General features: G+C 32.2%; 2 protein-coding genes across 2 annotated transcripts; one reads left to right on the plus strand and one right to left on the minus strand.

Annotated features, from left to right (window-relative positions):
• Positions 1-338: 338 nt before the first annotated feature.
• AT1G30090 (Galactose oxidase/kelch repeat superfamily protein) lies at positions 339-2388 on the minus strand. The gene is made up of 2 exons (NM_102748.2): positions 2175-2388; positions 339-1921 (listed from the first exon to the last, which is right to left on the minus strand). Exon 2 carries the CDS (start codon positions 1783-1785, stop codon positions 589-591), a length of 1197 nt encoding a protein of 398 aa, NP_564347.1. The 5' UTR covers positions 1786-1921; positions 2175-2388; the 3' UTR covers positions 339-588.
• Positions 2389-12152: 9764 nt separating this feature from the next.
• NCED5 (nine-cis-epoxycarotenoid dioxygenase 5) lies at positions 12153-14208 on the plus strand. Its single transcript, NM_102749.3, has one exon. It carries the CDS (start codon positions 12226-12228, stop codon positions 13993-13995), a length of 1770 nt encoding a protein of 589 aa, NP_174302.1. The 5' UTR covers positions 12153-12225; the 3' UTR covers positions 13996-14208.
• Positions 14209-17575: the final 3367 nt, after the last annotated feature.

Raw genomic sequence — 17575 nt, forward strand, 5'->3', positions numbered from 1 at the left:
TCCTTAGTGAATTTATTTTCACTATCTTTAGTAGATTTCTTTACCACCTAGTTAGATTGATGAATTTTGAGCACTTGACATTGCCTTCTTCTTCCAATACAATGTTTTTTTAATCATATTAAGTGTCATTTTGGACTTCAGATTTTGTTTCATAACAATTGTGTTTTATATTTACAAATGTAAATTTTTGATTATATTTCCAATTTCTTCCTCTTTTTAATGTTTTGACCAATGAAAATAGTGTATAAATTAGGGAAGAAATTTTTTTAAATGTATTCTTAATATGTGTGAAAAAACTTTAAACTATACATATACTGTATATTGAAATGAAAGTATTATTTAGAAAACAATAAGAGAACAGTAAATAATAATAAATGTTTTTGAAAATTGTGTGAACAAGCCTAGAACAACAATCCAGTCCATGTAATATTTAACAGTTTCGGACTTAAAGTTATACACGCACATGAGTATATATGATACAAGAGTTCAAACATCATGATGATGTTACTAAGACAAGTTTTTACTTATTCATACAATATGGTTCACAGACATTTGGAAACCATACCAAACAGACTGATCAAATCTCTTTTAAGCAAAAAGAATCTGAGAATTCGATGGAGTTATATCTGCATAACGCTCCGGCGACTCAACAACCTCCCACCTCACAGCAAACTTATTCTCCGACTGCCAAATATTCCCAACCGCGAGATGAAGATTCCTACCAACCACATATACTCTGTTCCCATAACAGTTAACCGCAAACGGTCTACAAATCTGCTCAGGCAATTCCGGTCCGTTAATCGTCTCCCACGAATCTGTAACCGGATCATAAACCTTCATCTTCATTCTCTCTAACTCCGAAACTATAAACAACCGATCATAAATCACGACACTCGTCCCGGTCCATCCTTCTCTTAGCCCCATTGACATTGTTTCCCATTGATCCGTCCTCGGGTCATAAACTTGACCTCTCGGGGATACAAAGAACGGCCATAACCATCCTTCCGTTACCAAAAGCTTCCCGTTTAAAACCGCTGTGTCGTAAGACGCCATATGAGCTACCATGTTCGAAACTGGCCGCCAATTCCCATCCAAAGGGTTCAAAACCTCGGCACAATCAAGCTCATATAAATCCGCAGCATTTCCACCTGCCGCGTATATCATCCCATCGATCACACCGCTAGCGAAAAACGACCTCGCGGTTATCATCTTGTTAGTGACAGTCCAATGATTCTTCACCATATCATACTTCAACACCAAATCAAGAGGACAATCAGAATCCGAAACCATTCCACCACATACAAACATAGTACCTTCGCGAGGCATCGAAACCGATCTAAAACCGTGAGGACAAACTTTATCTCTGCAAGGCATAGCAGGGATTTCATGCCAAGTGAGATTCCTCAAATCCAAAACCTTCCACTGGATCTTCCCAGTGCATCTACTAAACCCGACAACGAACAGCCACGGGTCTTTAAACCCGAACTCCTTACGCTTAGCGAAAAACGTCTCTTTAGTACCAAACAAAAGATGCCATCTCTTGCACACGGATTTACTCGATACATGGCTTTGAACTGGAACCCGTAAAAGACAGTTAAGCGCAACATCGTCTGGTAAACCGGGAATCAAGGGCTCTCCTCTAAGAGACAGTTCTAATTCCGATGATCTATCGAACAATGTCGATTGTATCGATGCAGCTACTCTAAATTTGGGAGATAATGTCATCTGAGAATCACCAAGCTTATGCACAACTGCTCTTTGAGATGAAACCCTAACCCTCTGCATCTTCTTCTACTTCTTCTAACACTCACAGATTAAGCACTCATATGCTTCAATTTCAGATTCGAATGATCAGTAATTAACATTAAAATCAATGGGAAGTTCAAAGTTTTCAACTTTGGTTCCTCTACACTTGTTAAACCTGAAATGGAGAATCAGCACCATCACTAACACTAACACTAATCAAATTTCCAGATTCTGTAATAGAAATCGATTGAACTAGAATCCAAATTCCAATTCAGTGGATCAAACCCTAGAAGAAAAGGGGCAAAGAGAAATCCACTAGAAGAAGCGAAATCGATGAAGAAACAGAGAAGCAAGAATCGATAGAACAAGTGATCGAAGCTAAAAAAACATTAAAGGAAAGACAAAGATCAGATTTTTCAGATTCTTACAGAACAACAAGGCGGCGATAGATAACACTGTCGTTTTGCTTCGTCGCGAATCTTTCAGCTCTTCCTCATTTTTTTTTGTTTTGTTGTAAATTGGTAATCGAGAAGACGTAAACCAGAGTATATCTATTTATTCATTTTAATATTTTAAGTAACTGCCGCAAATCTTTTAGTGTAGAAGAATCTGTAGATGTCCTAATGACAGTTCTTTTGTTGGATTAATTATTACTATCTTATGAAGTTAATTAAGAATGATACGTGCAAATTAACAATATACAAATATAATTCCTTTTGCGAGTAATTAATTCTATGAAATGGGCTTAATAATGGGCCTATACTATTATCATTTGCCCATACAATATATGGGTCTTGTTACATATGGTGGTGATACAAAGGTAAATTTTTAGTCTAGACCAAAATCTCAAGTTCAGTTTTAGATAACATAACTTGATTCATTTTTTTATCGAAAGAGAGCTCTCACCATTACTAAACTGACATATACAGTTTGTGTTAGTTATGTCGATATGGCATCATCTGTTTGAATTCGCATATCGTAAAAAGAAATAATTCTATTTCTAAATTGTACATTTATTTTTAAGTGGAGAATAAGAATGATAGAAAGAAAAAAATGTATAAATGTCTTCGCATGATTAAAGATTGATGACTAAAAATCACATCATATATAAAATGCAAAAACAATAATTTATTAACTACTAATTAAATCTAAGCCTGTATACGAAATTATGTTTTAACGTACGTAAATGTTAAATGATATCAACTGTTTTAATAACAGTAATTAAAAGTTAAAAACAACGTACATGAGACTAAAATTTGAGAGATTAATGAACTATGTGATCATCTCGTTATATGCTGTGGAGATATGTTTTTGTGGAGATAAGGACATGATCTTATTTTCCGTCAAACTCGAAGATTCAACTTCCTTTTTCCGTCCATCGAACATATTATACCTAGCCTTCTAACATATGAATTAATGCGGAGATATTTTTTTGGAGGAATCTTTTGAAATATTTGTCTGTAGGGTACTACAATTATTATTTTTAAAAGAGAAAAAAAAAAGATACAACCAATCAATATGATGATTATGACCATTGCTTGGTAGGTATTGGCCGTTGGTAGTTTTTCCGGTGAGTTCTTCACCACCATAGGATTCTCTCAATTTTTTATAATGGACAAAAACAAATACTAGTATACTGATTTTCAATATTTTTCTCCAAAACATTAAATGGTTTATATATCCTCGATTACTCAATCATTCAGCATTTTCAATAATCAAATCACACAAAAAAAATAAAAAATATATCAGAAAATGGCCACGGAAAGATATGCATAAAGATCGTTCCATGTGCCAATAGTATCCAATATCCGAATTTTCCTGAATAATGCATGTATATGTCGGATTCTTGAATATTTTTGTAAATGATTTTGCCTCTTTAAAGTAGTAATAGATGTAGACATGAGATCTTTCTAATGACAAGTTGTAATGATAAGTTGGTGAGATTTAATTTATTGTACCAACTTAGTCTTTATATAGCCGTATGTGCAGTCCATGTGGCTAACCGAATTATCCCTTATATTTGTTGTGTTTTGGTGCTCACCATGTGTTAATAATATTTGGCCATCAATCTAACATGTGTATACATAGTAATCAGTTCAAATCGAATAAAAAAGGATGTAATTATCTTTATCAATTTGGATTTTAATACTTTTGACGTGGTTTTATTTTATGTCGCAAAAAGAAAAGAACCGAAACCGAAAAGAAAACCCTAGGCATAATAACTTTTTAATTGAAAAAGATTTTTACCAGAAAACTAAATTTGAATCAAAAACCAAAATTGTACCAAACGTATTCGTACTAAAGTTGGTTTCAAATGGTTACTATAATAACTTTTTTTTTAACTATAATAACTTCATAATCCTGAAAAGGTTTTTTGAGAAAATAAAAACCAAAAAATAGCTAAATCAAAACCGAGTCCATATATACATGATTAAAAAATTTGATGCTATGTCAAATATAACGAAGTGGGTCGCATTATAAAAGAATAGCTGAACAAGATTATTGATCAAACAATAGCATGACTTTTGAAGGTTTCATTCATTCTCAGAAAGTGTTATACTACTAAAGGATTAATCCAATCAAAAGTTCAACATGCATGATGTCAATTGTCAACTATATATAATCTTATGTGAATTAGGGTTCTAAGAGGCAGTCCTTACAAATAAAGAAGATCCGCATAAAGCAAAACGGAGGGGAACTAGACCAATAGAAACTGGATCAGATGTCAACAAAGAAGACTCAAAGTCATGGTAGCCAAAGTTTTAGTAGTTGCAACAGTTTTCTGATTTAGAAGTTCAATAAAATAAAACTGCTATATAGATTGTTAGATATATTTTGTGATGTAAATGATTAAAATTTGTGTCCTCTGTATGTATACTCGTATAACATGAAATATTTTTTACCCGAAAAAATATTATCACATGCTATATATATAGACATTGCGGCATGGCAGTCGCCACAAAAGCTAGTTGTATATATCTAATAGATATTATCAGAGTAATTTTAGGGTTTAATTAGATTGATGAGTTGTGGAGGTTCGATCATCAAGCCGTGGATCATAGCAAAAATATGTGAAGCTAAACGACCTAAAAAAATCCACTATGAACCAAAAAAAGGTGAGAAACAAAAATTACAAAAAGTCTATGTCATGAGCCACTAAGAAATGAGTGAAAGATGCCTTCCAATTCAACTTTAGAGAAACATAGTACATTTTGTCTCCAAACGATGAAGCCACTTGTTGGATTGTCACATTCATATACCAATGAGATTTCTTTTTACCTTGAAAGCCAATTTGGCCAATGATATCTCTCGTTTTCTTACGAGTTTCTGCCCACTCCTTTTATTTACTTTCTTCGTTTTATTTTTTTAAGTCAATATAGAATTTTAAGCTATTGTTTAACTATATCTGCTCTTACTAAGCCCTAAAATAAATAGAGAGTATAAAAAATATGAGTTTCCTTTATTTCTAAAGATTAAAAATTCGATGTTCTACAAGTTAAGGGTAGTCGAGTTTCTTATTCGGATTCATTCTTTTTTTTTTTTTAAACGAACAAAATTTGCTATTCTGATATATTGTTCATAGTATTATTCACAAGAAGTCACTAAGAACATTGATTCCATATAGTTAGGAACAAAAGATAGAGCACAAGTCACTAAGAAATACACAATAACATTAATATAGAGTGAAAAAAGAGACAGTGACATTAACATTATGTATACAGAGAAACTACTGATTGAAACCAACTTTTCAAAGTTGCTTTCAAGTCCACCTAAATTGGAGTGATTCAGACATTGGCAGTATCCAGTGCTAAAGCAAATTTGAAAGCCTCTCTGAGCACTGATATGATCTGTCATGTTGGTTACTCATCTTTTTTTTTGTTCAACATTGTTTACTCATCAAGAGGACAAAATCAGTAAACAACTTGCATTTATGTATATTATACCTAGATGTATATATGTATATGAATATGCAAGTTGTAGCTATTTATAATATACCTAGATGTATATATGTATATGAATGATTTTGGAATTGCTTCACTTGGTGTAGAACGGATGATTTTCCATTATTTCCATTACTGTTATCATTCTTTTACAGTTTTTTTTTTTTTTTTTGTAAAATGGATTTCTTTTATATATATATTAAGAAATGATAGATAAGAACAGTAAATGGTAGGCGTAACCTTTTACTTATAGGCAAAATATATAGTTACCACAATCACATAATTAACATATATATCTCACGACTTACCGTTTGCTTACTGACAGTACAGTAGCCTAAAGATGACGTTTCCCCTCCATATGCTTATTTTTGTCAACAAATTGTTTTTAAAATTTTATATATGCTTAAATATCCTAAACTAAAAAATACATACTTTGTAAAGCTTACTGTTTGCGATATGTAATTTATAACAAAAAAATAGATAAAAATTTCTTATCATATGTAATACTTTAAAAATATATATATATATATTTAATTGAATTACGAGGTTCAAAATTGAAATCAAATTATTACACTAAATTAATGAAAATATTTATGATATATAAAGTTAAAAATAGTACATAAAGATTTATATGTTGATACAAGATTTTTATAACTTACTCAGTAAAATATTTATATCTTTACCAATTATGTTTAAAACAATAACAACTTAAATCTTATAGGTAAACTACAATCAAGTTTTACGACACAAAAAATATAGTCCAAACCGATCACCTACCTGTTACTGGTATATATTGTATTATTTAGTAATATATAATCAATTTATGATTGAAAACATCTCTAATTACATCATCTTACTTTAATGAAATAAAATAAAAAGAAGAAAGAATCTCGTGATCTTTAATTAAAGCATCCTCACAAAAAAATAAAACGAACAAAATGATTGTAATTAATCATGTAGTGAGAATTTTATAGTAGCTTGGATTCTGCCTATTTTTTGGTATCACGCAGAGATTTGAGACCCGCATAAAAAATAATTATTCAAGATATTATCTAAGAAAATATATATTGGCTATACAAGAATCAAAGGGTTGTGAATGTGCATATATGGCAAATGGATATCGTACAAGTTTTCCTACTTTTACCAAATTTGAATAAAGTTAGGTTTGTATCTAAACTAAGAACCCACGAGACTTTTACTCAAGTACAAATTACCTCTTGCCAACCCAAAAATTGACCCTACACATGATCCTCATCTCTATTGTAATGTGCTGCGACGACAGCTTTATATACATCTACTTGCACCACTACACATGCACTTCCACATATTTGTATGCATGTATAATATATGTAAGTATCAATGTCCATTTAGTTGCATACTTCGGCCTCTTGTCAGTTCATGATCAGATCGTGTAGCTTCATTAATGTGACAAAACATGTCTGCATCTGCATGATAGGATAGGATCATAAGTGACTCATGAATCATGTCGACATGGTTGCCTCTTCCATGTTAGGAATCTCGCGACGAAATTCAAATGTCATGAGTAGATCCACTTATTACCAAAAAAAATTCAAGTTCGAAGCTCATAAAATTTCAACATTATACCAATATGCATGTATGATTCTGTATATATACTTTTGTTGGTTACATACATCCATTTCAACGGTTTAAAAAAAAAAAGTTCTTGGGATCAAATCATCCATTTCAATGATATTATACAAGACTTTTAGCGAAAGTATTAAGAATTATTATAACCAAGTATTAATTTCTTAATTAAAAATAAAAATTCGAAGTGAAAGTCATGCGAATTGTGGAAAAAACATTAAGTTAAAATATTTAAAAGCGTTCATATTCGAGAAGAACCATGATTAAATTTCTTGTTCGAAGACTAAAATAATGTTTTCTCGATTCAAAAAGTGAATCTTTATGTGGGATCGTTGAAAATCATATACCCATTCGTATAATTTATATTATAGGAGATATGGAAAGATTGTGATAAGCAAATTAACCATTATTATTAGTCTTCGATATGGCCATATGGGTTCGTTAAAACTAGATATGATCACTATAGAAGTTCTTCTCTTCCGACAGAGTAACTACGGGTTTATCCAGCACGCTAAAATTGAGATAGTTGTAGATTTTGTTTTCATAACAGGAGAAGAATACATACACAGACCAAAAATAGTATAAGGAGCTTAATTATAATTGTTACATGAAATTGGTGACCAAGGAAACCCGTTTGTGGCTTCTCTTCATACTAGCGACTATACGTAACTTATCATCTAGAAAGTTATCAACATTTTATGTCACTTAACAGTTGTTCGGTAACCATTTAAACATATAACTCATACTTTAAACGACGAATATTGTTTTGTTTCAAAATGAATTAGTTAAATTACTTATGTGTGATGTTTTTAGTACTACTCTACTACTACCTAATAGAGAGTGGCACATTGAAGTTTCTCTTATTACAAAATTTGATAATCACATGGACATAGGTTTTTTTTAAAAAAAATCCTACTTGTTAAATATCGTAATTCTAAAACTATAATTTTGAAAGACAAAAGAAAAACAGGGAGTAGGCAAGAAGAGAAAGGTAGGACAAGAGTGTTGATATACGACAGTAACATTAATCTCACAACCTATTCATCAGCACACCTCTATTGTCTCTACTCTTATTATAAGTTTCCTTTCAACGTGCGAACAAAATCATATTACATGCCAAAGTTTAAATTATTTTGTAACCGGAAAAAAACACAAACATATATAAATGTAGAAGTAGCTAGTATATATATAGTATAAAGATTCAGTAATAGTACAAACAACTATAAAAGAAATAACCCAACCACTCATAGAATACTTGTGTCTTAAGTAAAAATTAAGAAAATTCACCGAACAATGTGAGAATAACGCCGAAAGGCATAACTAGAATGGTGTACATAGAATAATCATTCTGACATTTCAATATATACTAGTTGGTTATGTTTAATAAAACATTGACAGAAATTTGGATATGTTTAGGAGAATATTATTAATATGCAAATGGGAATTAAGTTTAGAAAGGGCGACACAACATTCATGCACCCATCTATTTCATGACTTTTTGTCTTCAAACTTTCTGCTTATATCATTCATATTTTGCGGTACATAGACATATTTATATACACCCTAAATTCTAAGCTGAACCCAAGTTATATATACATATATATCTCATAATGGAAACCTTAGAATTTTAATTGACGATATGTCTTAGAAATGAAAGTATTACTTTTGAGAAAGTGAATAGGCGTCCCTTTATTAATGTGCAATGGTTCTTGCAAATCAACCGAAATCATATATATGAAAGTTAGGCAACACTCTCTATATGAATGACACATCATCACACAAAAAAATGACATGTGTCATTCTATCTTTTTTAAATTAAAATTTAATAAAATTAAATTAGGAAATGAAATGTTTCATAAATCCTACTCTTAATTGATTTTTTCAAAATAAAAATTAAAAACAAAAATTATGTTAATAAATTAAGCATTATTTTCATTATACTCTTTTTATTTTACTAATTTTCTTTATCAATAATTACTACTCTATAATGACTAATTTTTTTTTTGTTGTAGTTGTTTGCTACCTAACCTCTTATTAGTTTAGTAAATTTTTTTTGAGTCTTTAATAACATTGACATTCAAGTTTTTCAAATAATAAATCTTTAAAATATTAGACCTACTAAATAATTTAATACACGATCATTTCTCTTATCTAGATATATACAATGACATAAGATTTAAAAATATTGACTTAAATGATACTTTAATTTTTGCTTTCTTTTATTCTCTTCATATGAATACTCTTGAAATCTTGTTCAGTTTATATCAATTATATATATTTAATTATGAGCCTATAACAATGTTGTTGGAGTACTATATCAAGAGAAATCAAGTTAGACAATTTTCAAATCATCCAAGACATGATATTGATATATGCAATGACAGAAGATCGAGAAGTGTTGACTTAAATGACATTCAATTTTTGCTATCTTTTTATTTTTTTCATACGAATACTCTTCAGATCTTGTTCAGTTGATGTTAATCCAAACTTTAATCTTGAGCCTATCACAATGTTGTTAAAGTACATACAACAAGGAATTGGTTTATTTATAATCGAGTTAGCAAATTTTAAACCACACAAGTAACATAGTTACACAGAATTGTATAAAAATATCATATATTGTTGTTATATGTACTCATGATAGTGAAAAAATATTAAAATCTTATAAATAATCGGTTTTATACATGAAAATATATAAATTGATATTTTGAGTCACAAATAAATCTAACCATAAAAATTTTAACAACATATTATAGATCTAATTTTATTAATAATATAAAAATAAACAAATAATAAGCATGTATAAGCAAAAACAACAATCAATGTAAATATCTTTTAACAATTTTCAAAATACTCATCTAGTGATATATAAAATGACTTTGGGTTTGAAATTTAAGGAAATCAAAACGAAAAAATAAAGAGACCCAAAGACCAAATTAGTCGTCACGTAGAATTGAGTCGAGTGGACCCAAAATTGTAAGTCTTTTTTTGTATTTCTCTTCTACGGCCCACCTGCCCAACATAATTTAACGTGGACCGACCAAATTTATAAAAACTGTCTATATACATTATTAAAAGAAATTTTGCGGAATTTTTATACCCCTTCTTTCGGTGTAAATTAAATTTCCTAGATGATGCATGCGAGTCAGGTTACTAAAGTTTGAATAAGATTATTTTTTGGGTAAGAAAGTTTGAATAAGTTATTGGTAATCTTATTTGTTTGACTAAACGACCAAATCCTGAAGTTGCTTAACTTCGATTTTTCTCATATCTTCATTAAAACCAATTAGATATATATTGTATATATAGAGACTTTCGAGCTTCATATCAAAACTTTGATTATTACCTATAGAAAGTTCAAGTCTTATAAGTACATGCGTGTAAACTGTTCTTATGCATTATTTCAGGTTTATAAAAGTCAAATTGAGTTTTTTTTTAACATTTCTGATATTTTATGGTATTTCTCCATGGCATTTTATTTTTAAAAATCATATTTAGGATACTACGCATGTTTATATATATACCATGTTAGATCTGGTCTCTATTCACTATGAGATCTAGTAAACATTTTATTTAAAGATGAAGAAGAAATCAATCCATCATCTCATAAAATATCACTAAAAAGTTTGAACAGTCTATAGAATCAACCGAGTTCAAAATTTGGGATGCTCACACCATATAGATAAATTGAACACCGACCTTATTTTTATCTTTAACAACCAACACGATTGGTCGACATTCGTAGCGGAATTGACTTCCTACCGATCTTTAGTTTGTTTTTCCCTTATTTTCATATTAGATTTCTTCCTCGTAGTTTTACTACTCGAGTTGATTGTTAGCTAAAAAAGCTCGGGTTCAAAATAGTTTTTTCTCTTGTATAAATATTTTGGTTTCTGAATAGCTCTCTGTAGCGGAGAATCTCTTCCTGATAACTTAAATAAAATAGTGTATAAGGAAAAAAAAATATATATATAAACTGAACACCATTATACTAAAGTAATGACACCAAACTATTTGCAGCTTACCGATTGAATTGTATAATTTCCAGTGAGTTTTCTAGCAACATACGTATAGACAGATTACGTACCAACCTAATTTATGATTTGTTGTAAGCGAAACAACAGACCTGGTAAAAAAAAACAAGAAAAAAACAGACCTGGTCCTGGTTAGATCAAAGATAATTATCCTCTGTAATTCAAGTCTACACGTTTTTTTTTGTTTTTTTGTTTTGTTTTTTTTGCCTACACGATTTGAATCTTCACATTTCTCATGCAGGTGATAGTTTCGATATTCATATAGGCATCAAGTTATCGTATGTTCCGTGTCTATTTTGATTGTATGTTTTAATGTCTATTGAGTATTGATGATATATCATATATACGAATAATTTTCTAACAACATTACATTTTCTATGTAAAAGAAACGGACACATTCAATGACGTAACCTCACGTGCATGGTCAAACTGATAACTTGAGAATACATTTTACCGATGTTAAGAGTTAAGACTACTGAATTTGCAATCTAAACTCTTTAGCATGTTGAAATATTACTCCTAAAAAGAGTATAGAGATTGAACACTACTCAATTCATTAACATGTAACTATTAGTCCGAAAGAAAGCTTGATCACTTCCTCAATTAAAATGGTTAATGCAAAAAAGCAAAAAAAAACAAAAAAATGGTTTAGTAAATTTAGTAGTTTAGTTTCGGCATTGGCTTGGAGTCCAATAAAAAAAATAAAAAGCATTATAGTATTAAAATAATAATTCATGTGATTACGTTCCTTTATTTAAATAAGTAAGAAATAGAAAACATAAAGTATTCAATATTTCTGAGTCCAAACCGCAAAACAAAGTCTATATATACTCAAAACTCTCTCTCCATCTCCAATACTCAAAATCTCTCGAGCTTCTTTTCTTAAGTCATTTGCTCTCATGGCTTGTTCTTACATATTAACACCAAACCCAACCAAACTCAATCTCTCCTTTGCACCCTCCGATCTCGACGCTCCTTCGCCGTCATCCTCCGTTAGTTTCACCAACACTAAACCAAGACGCCGTAAACTCTCTGCAAACTCCGTCTCCGACACACCAAATCTACTGAATTTCCCAAACTACCCTTCTCCAAACCCCATAATTCCCGAAAAAGACACTTCCCGTTGGAACCCTCTCCAACGCGCCGCCTCCGCCGCACTCGACTTCGCCGAAACCGCATTGTTAAGACGCGAACGTTCTAAACCTCTCCCTAAAACAGTTGATCCTCGCCATCAGATCTCCGGTAACTACGCTCCGGTACCGGAGCAATCCGTTAAATCATCTCTCTCCGTTGATGGAAAAATCCCTGACTGCATTGACGGTGTTTACCTCCGTAACGGCGCTAATCCACTCTTCGAGCCAGTTTCTGGTCATCACCTATTCGACGGTGACGGTATGGTTCACGCCGTTAAAATCACTAACGGAGACGCGAGTTACTCGTGCCGGTTTACGGAAACCGAGAGATTGGTTCAAGAGAAACAACTCGGTTCTCCGATTTTCCCTAAAGCTATAGGTGAGCTACATGGTCACTCTGGAATCGCACGGTTGATGCTATTTTACGCACGTGGTTTATTCGGTTTATTAAATCACAAAAACGGAACCGGAGTTGCTAACGCCGGTTTGGTTTACTTCCACGACCGGTTATTAGCTATGTCTGAAGATGATCTACCTTACCAAGTTCGTGTCACTGACAATGGCGATTTAGAGACCATCGGAAGATTCGATTTCGACGGACAACTAAGCTCCGCCATGATCGCTCACCCGAAGATTGATCCGGTAACGAAGGAGCTATTTGCGTTGAGCTACGACGTCGTTAAGAAACCGTATTTGAAATACTTTAAATTCTCGCCGGAAGGTGAGAAATCACCGGACGTTGAGATTCCTCTCGCCAGTCCGACGATGATGCACGATTTCGCGATCACTGAGAATTTCGTTGTGATTCCGGATCAACAAGTTGTGTTTAAGCTCTCCGATATGTTTCTTGGGAAATCTCCGGTTAAATACGACGGAGAGAAAATTTCCCGGTTTGGAATTTTGCCTAGAAACGCTAAAGATGCGTCGGAGATGGTTTGGGTTGAGTCACCGGAGACTTTTTGTTTCCATCTTTGGAACGCTTGGGAGTCACCGGAGACAGACGAGGTTGTAGTGATCGGATCTTGCATGACTCCGGCGGATTCGATCTTCAACGAGTGCGATGAGCAGCTCAACAGTGTTTTATCAGAGATCCGGTTAAATCTCAAAACCGGGAAATCCACACGCAGAACTATAATTCCCGGTTCGGTTCAGATGAATCTTGAAGCTGGTATGGTAAACCGAAATCTTCTCGGGAGGAAAACCCGGTACGCATACCTAGCCATAGCTGAACCGTGGCCTAAAGTCTCAGGATTCGCTAAAGTTGATCTTTCTACCGGAGAAGTGAAAAATCACTTTTACGGCGGTAAAAAATACGGTGGTGAACCTTTTTTCTTACCTAGAGGGTTAGAATCTGACGGAGAAGATGACGGTTACATTATGTCGTTTGTTCACGACGAGGAGAGTTGGGAATCGGAGCTTCATATTGTTAACGCCGTTACGTTGGAACTAGAAGCAACCGTTAAATTGCCGTCAAGAGTACCGTATGGTTTCCACGGCACTTTCGTGAATTCGGCGGATATGTTAAACCAGGCTTAAACCAAAACCGGTTGCGGTTTGGTTTATTGTGCAGAGCCAGATTTTAGGGTTTTTTAAATTTGTTTATCAGGAGATATTTTTGTGAAAACAAATAGATTTTTTTTTTTCGAAGCGGTGGGAGCCAGCTTGAAGCTTGTGTAAGTAGAAGTTTTGCTAGCTCAGCTGGTCTCTGTTGCATTTTTTTCTGGTTTATAAATAAAATTAGTGAAGAGTACAAACAAATTCTCTCAAAAACTAGTAAACGTTGACACATAATCATCAATACATTTTCCGGTAAATATTGTGAACCTTTTATAATAAATTTTGGAATAGTATTGGTTTGAAGTTTGAAATTTCAAAATGAATAGTTTGGCCATAAGCTTTTAGAGTTTTAGTATTTCGTGTTGTAATGAAATATCATAATAAGACTCAAATTAAATGATAAAAACTACATGGAAAGCAAAGAGACAAAAGACTTTGAAAAGCGAGTGTGATTGGTGACAGTTACTTGGCATAAGGGTCGTTGTTGTCTCGTCGGAACAAACATCATTAGAGTAAAACTGTAAAACAAAAAAAAAATAGAATAAGGCGAGAATCGTTTGTCATAAGTTGGTGTTGCCTTCAAGAATCTAGTAAGAGATCAGATTAGTATCCCAAAGATCGTAATTTAGTCCTTTAAATAATACTTCAGTATATAATTTGAAATAGGAGTATCAGATATTTAAAAATCTCGATATATTATTCTATCACCAAATGACTAGTATTAGTATATGACAAATGTTATCGTCCTAATCTGGAAAAGGTTTTGGGGCCACGATATAACGATAGTTTACCTCCTATACAAAAAAAAAAAAAAGACATCAAAATCATTTTTTATATTGTAGGCGACAAAAATCGTAAAATTATGTAAATATGAATTTCTGTCATGGATTGATTCGGCTACACATATTCTTTTTCACTATTACAATTTTTTTTTAGTATTTTTAGTGCGGTTTTCAGTTATTACAACAACTTTAAAAATTGTGAACAACAAAAAAAGTTGCCAAAAATTATGAACAACAAAAAGTTCGCTGCATCTTTTGCATACTTCGATCACTTTATCATAATAAGAGTTGACAATAGTCCTTCGTGTCTTACACGTAATAAAATAAAATCAAAAGAGCCACCATCTGTGGCACACGTCTAGACTCTAGACCATCATCAAGTCATGGATTATTGCCACTAAAATTTTCAAAATCAAACACATATAATTTTTATTTAATACACACACATTACAAAACGAAGATATCTATCCCATGCATGGACCCTTTAAACAAAAATCATTAATGAAAAGGCAGATTGTGTTAGAATCACCATATATATAACGACTTGGAGAGTAAGGCAATCGAAATAGCTGTCTCTATCCGGGGACAGTTTGTGCCGACCATTGTGTGAGTGTAAGGACCATAACTCATTGGTCACCTTTTGTTTATTAGATGAACTTTCAATTGTCCCTGTCCTGAAAGTTGTTTTGCTTTTTCTTCTAAATGATAAACAAAACAATAAATTGTCCTATTTATGGTACTTCATCAGAAAACAAATGTTTCTTTTCAAACTATGAATGGGTTTTTTTTTTTTTTTTTTGACAAATCATTCAATATCAAATACTAGTATATAGTTCCTTTAATTTGGTCTGGTATCATCCTTTGATGATATTTTTATTTGGACGTTAATCTTCTCTTCCGAACTAGAAAAAAAAATAACAAGTTTGAAGACTACCACATACTTGATTGATCGGGATAGAAATATTCAAAACTTTTAGGGTTTAACAAGAAAGAAAGAAATAAACTATCCTATTGACCAAACCAAGTAAACCACACTAAGAATATGGAAACGAAGGCACGTATGTCTCTATTCATGCTAGCGTGGGTTGCTTTAAATTCTTTTCAGCAAAAACAAAATTAAGGAAGGAAGCATTCTAACATCTCGGCTGTCAATTAAATGCTCTGTTTTGAAACTTCCAAGAACAAAACGCCGTTCATGTGACATAAATTGTTGTCTTGTTTTTTGGTCGACGGATGATCCATTGTCCGATTCATTTAGTTGATGAGCTTGAATACTTTTTTTTTTTTTTAGTATTTTGTCAAAAGAGCTTGAATACTTAAAGATAAGTTTTTACCAACTTTTAACAAAAACAGAAATAAGTGCATTTTGCTAATAAGAAAGAAATCATTTTAAAACAAAAATACTTGATAAACTCTTGGAGAGAAAAAAGAAATTGAGGAATTGAGACAAAAAACAATTTTTATTTGGATCAACTCGTGAATTTTTCACGTGATATCCGCGTGGAAGATGATGGAAAGAATGGTAATGAAAAAATAGTAACCTCGATTGATTAAATCATTCATGCAGTGAAAGATTTTGTGACGTAGTTCATAGTTCATGGAGTACGTATGATTTTTCAACTAAAATTCGTCATGGTTCAGCCTACCCAACAGATTGGTACGAGTTGCATTCATGCTCCCACATAAATCAGACTACAGGTGTTGCAAAGATGTACCCTTCCATATTGCTCTATAGTGGCAGAGCCAGAAATATCAGAGTCAAAAAAGTATACTAAATAAATTAATCTATAAAATATTAAAAAAAAAAAAAACTACAAAAAAAACATTGTATATATTTTGAGTGAGGAGAGGGTAAAAATTAACATTTTAGAGTTTTTATACAAGTAGAAGGCAAAAAAAAAAAAAAAAAATTTTGAGTTAGCGAATAAATAATTTAAATTTTAGGTAACGGAACAGACAAAAAAAAAATTGTTTGTTTGTTTTGTTTATTTGGTATAAAATTAATTAATTTGAATGATTTTTTTTATTAACCCATGTAAATTAAAGATTGCACTAACTTTTTGGGTTTTGTTTTTTAAAATGAGTGTAATTTTTAAAGATATTAGGCCTTTGCATTTCTTGTATTTAAATTAGTTGGGTCAATGGGGTCAAACAAAAGTTTTAATGGTGGTCAAGATGATTAATGTTGAAAACATAGTATAGTATAATTTGCAAATTAGTAGGGGTGCAGCGTGACCCTCCTATTAATACTCTGCCTCCGCCCCTGTTGCTCTAGCACTTAATTTCGACAAAAGACACAACATGCTTGTCTTCGGATAGTTGCTGGCATCTAGCCACCCAACCAACATAAAGTTCACAACTAGCCATATGTGATAATGAGGACTCTGCTGGAAGATTGTCTAAGGTTCCATCGATCAAACCAAGTTTTTCGCTTGGTTCGAATATTATTCATGGTTAACTTAGCCCACTGTTTGTAATTTTTCTCATTCGACAATGTAGATTTAAGAATAGGGTATAAAGATGAAGCTTTTATTCTACACGCCAAAGATCGGGAGATAACCACATGACGTCGAAGTGAAGAGGGAGTCTGTTGTCTCAGACCAACATAGTCCTTATATAATGGCACATGTGTCTCTTTCTTTGACTACTGCTTCGTAAACTATATTCGTTTATTATATATAGTAAAATACTACAAAAAGTCATAATATTTTAAATTTAGGGTCGTTGGGGAAAAATGTCAAATCGGGAGTGTGTTTATGTGTTGGTGGCGTCAGCTT

The sequence above is a fragment of the Arabidopsis thaliana genome (genome assembly GCF_000001735.4).
Source record: "Arabidopsis thaliana chromosome 1 sequence".
Taxonomy (NCBI): Eukaryota; Viridiplantae; Streptophyta; class Magnoliopsida; order Brassicales; family Brassicaceae; genus Arabidopsis; species Arabidopsis thaliana.

What these genes read in the sequence shown, in the direction of transcription:
- AT1G30090 (NM_102748.2), bottom strand. Translation starts at nt 1,785, where the DNA reads ATGCAGAGGGTTAGGGTTTCATCTCAAAGAGCAGTTGTGCATAAGCTT.
- NCED5 (NM_102749.3), top strand. Translation starts at nt 12,226, where the DNA reads ATGGCTTGTTCTTACATATTAACACCAAACCCAACCAAACTCAATCTC.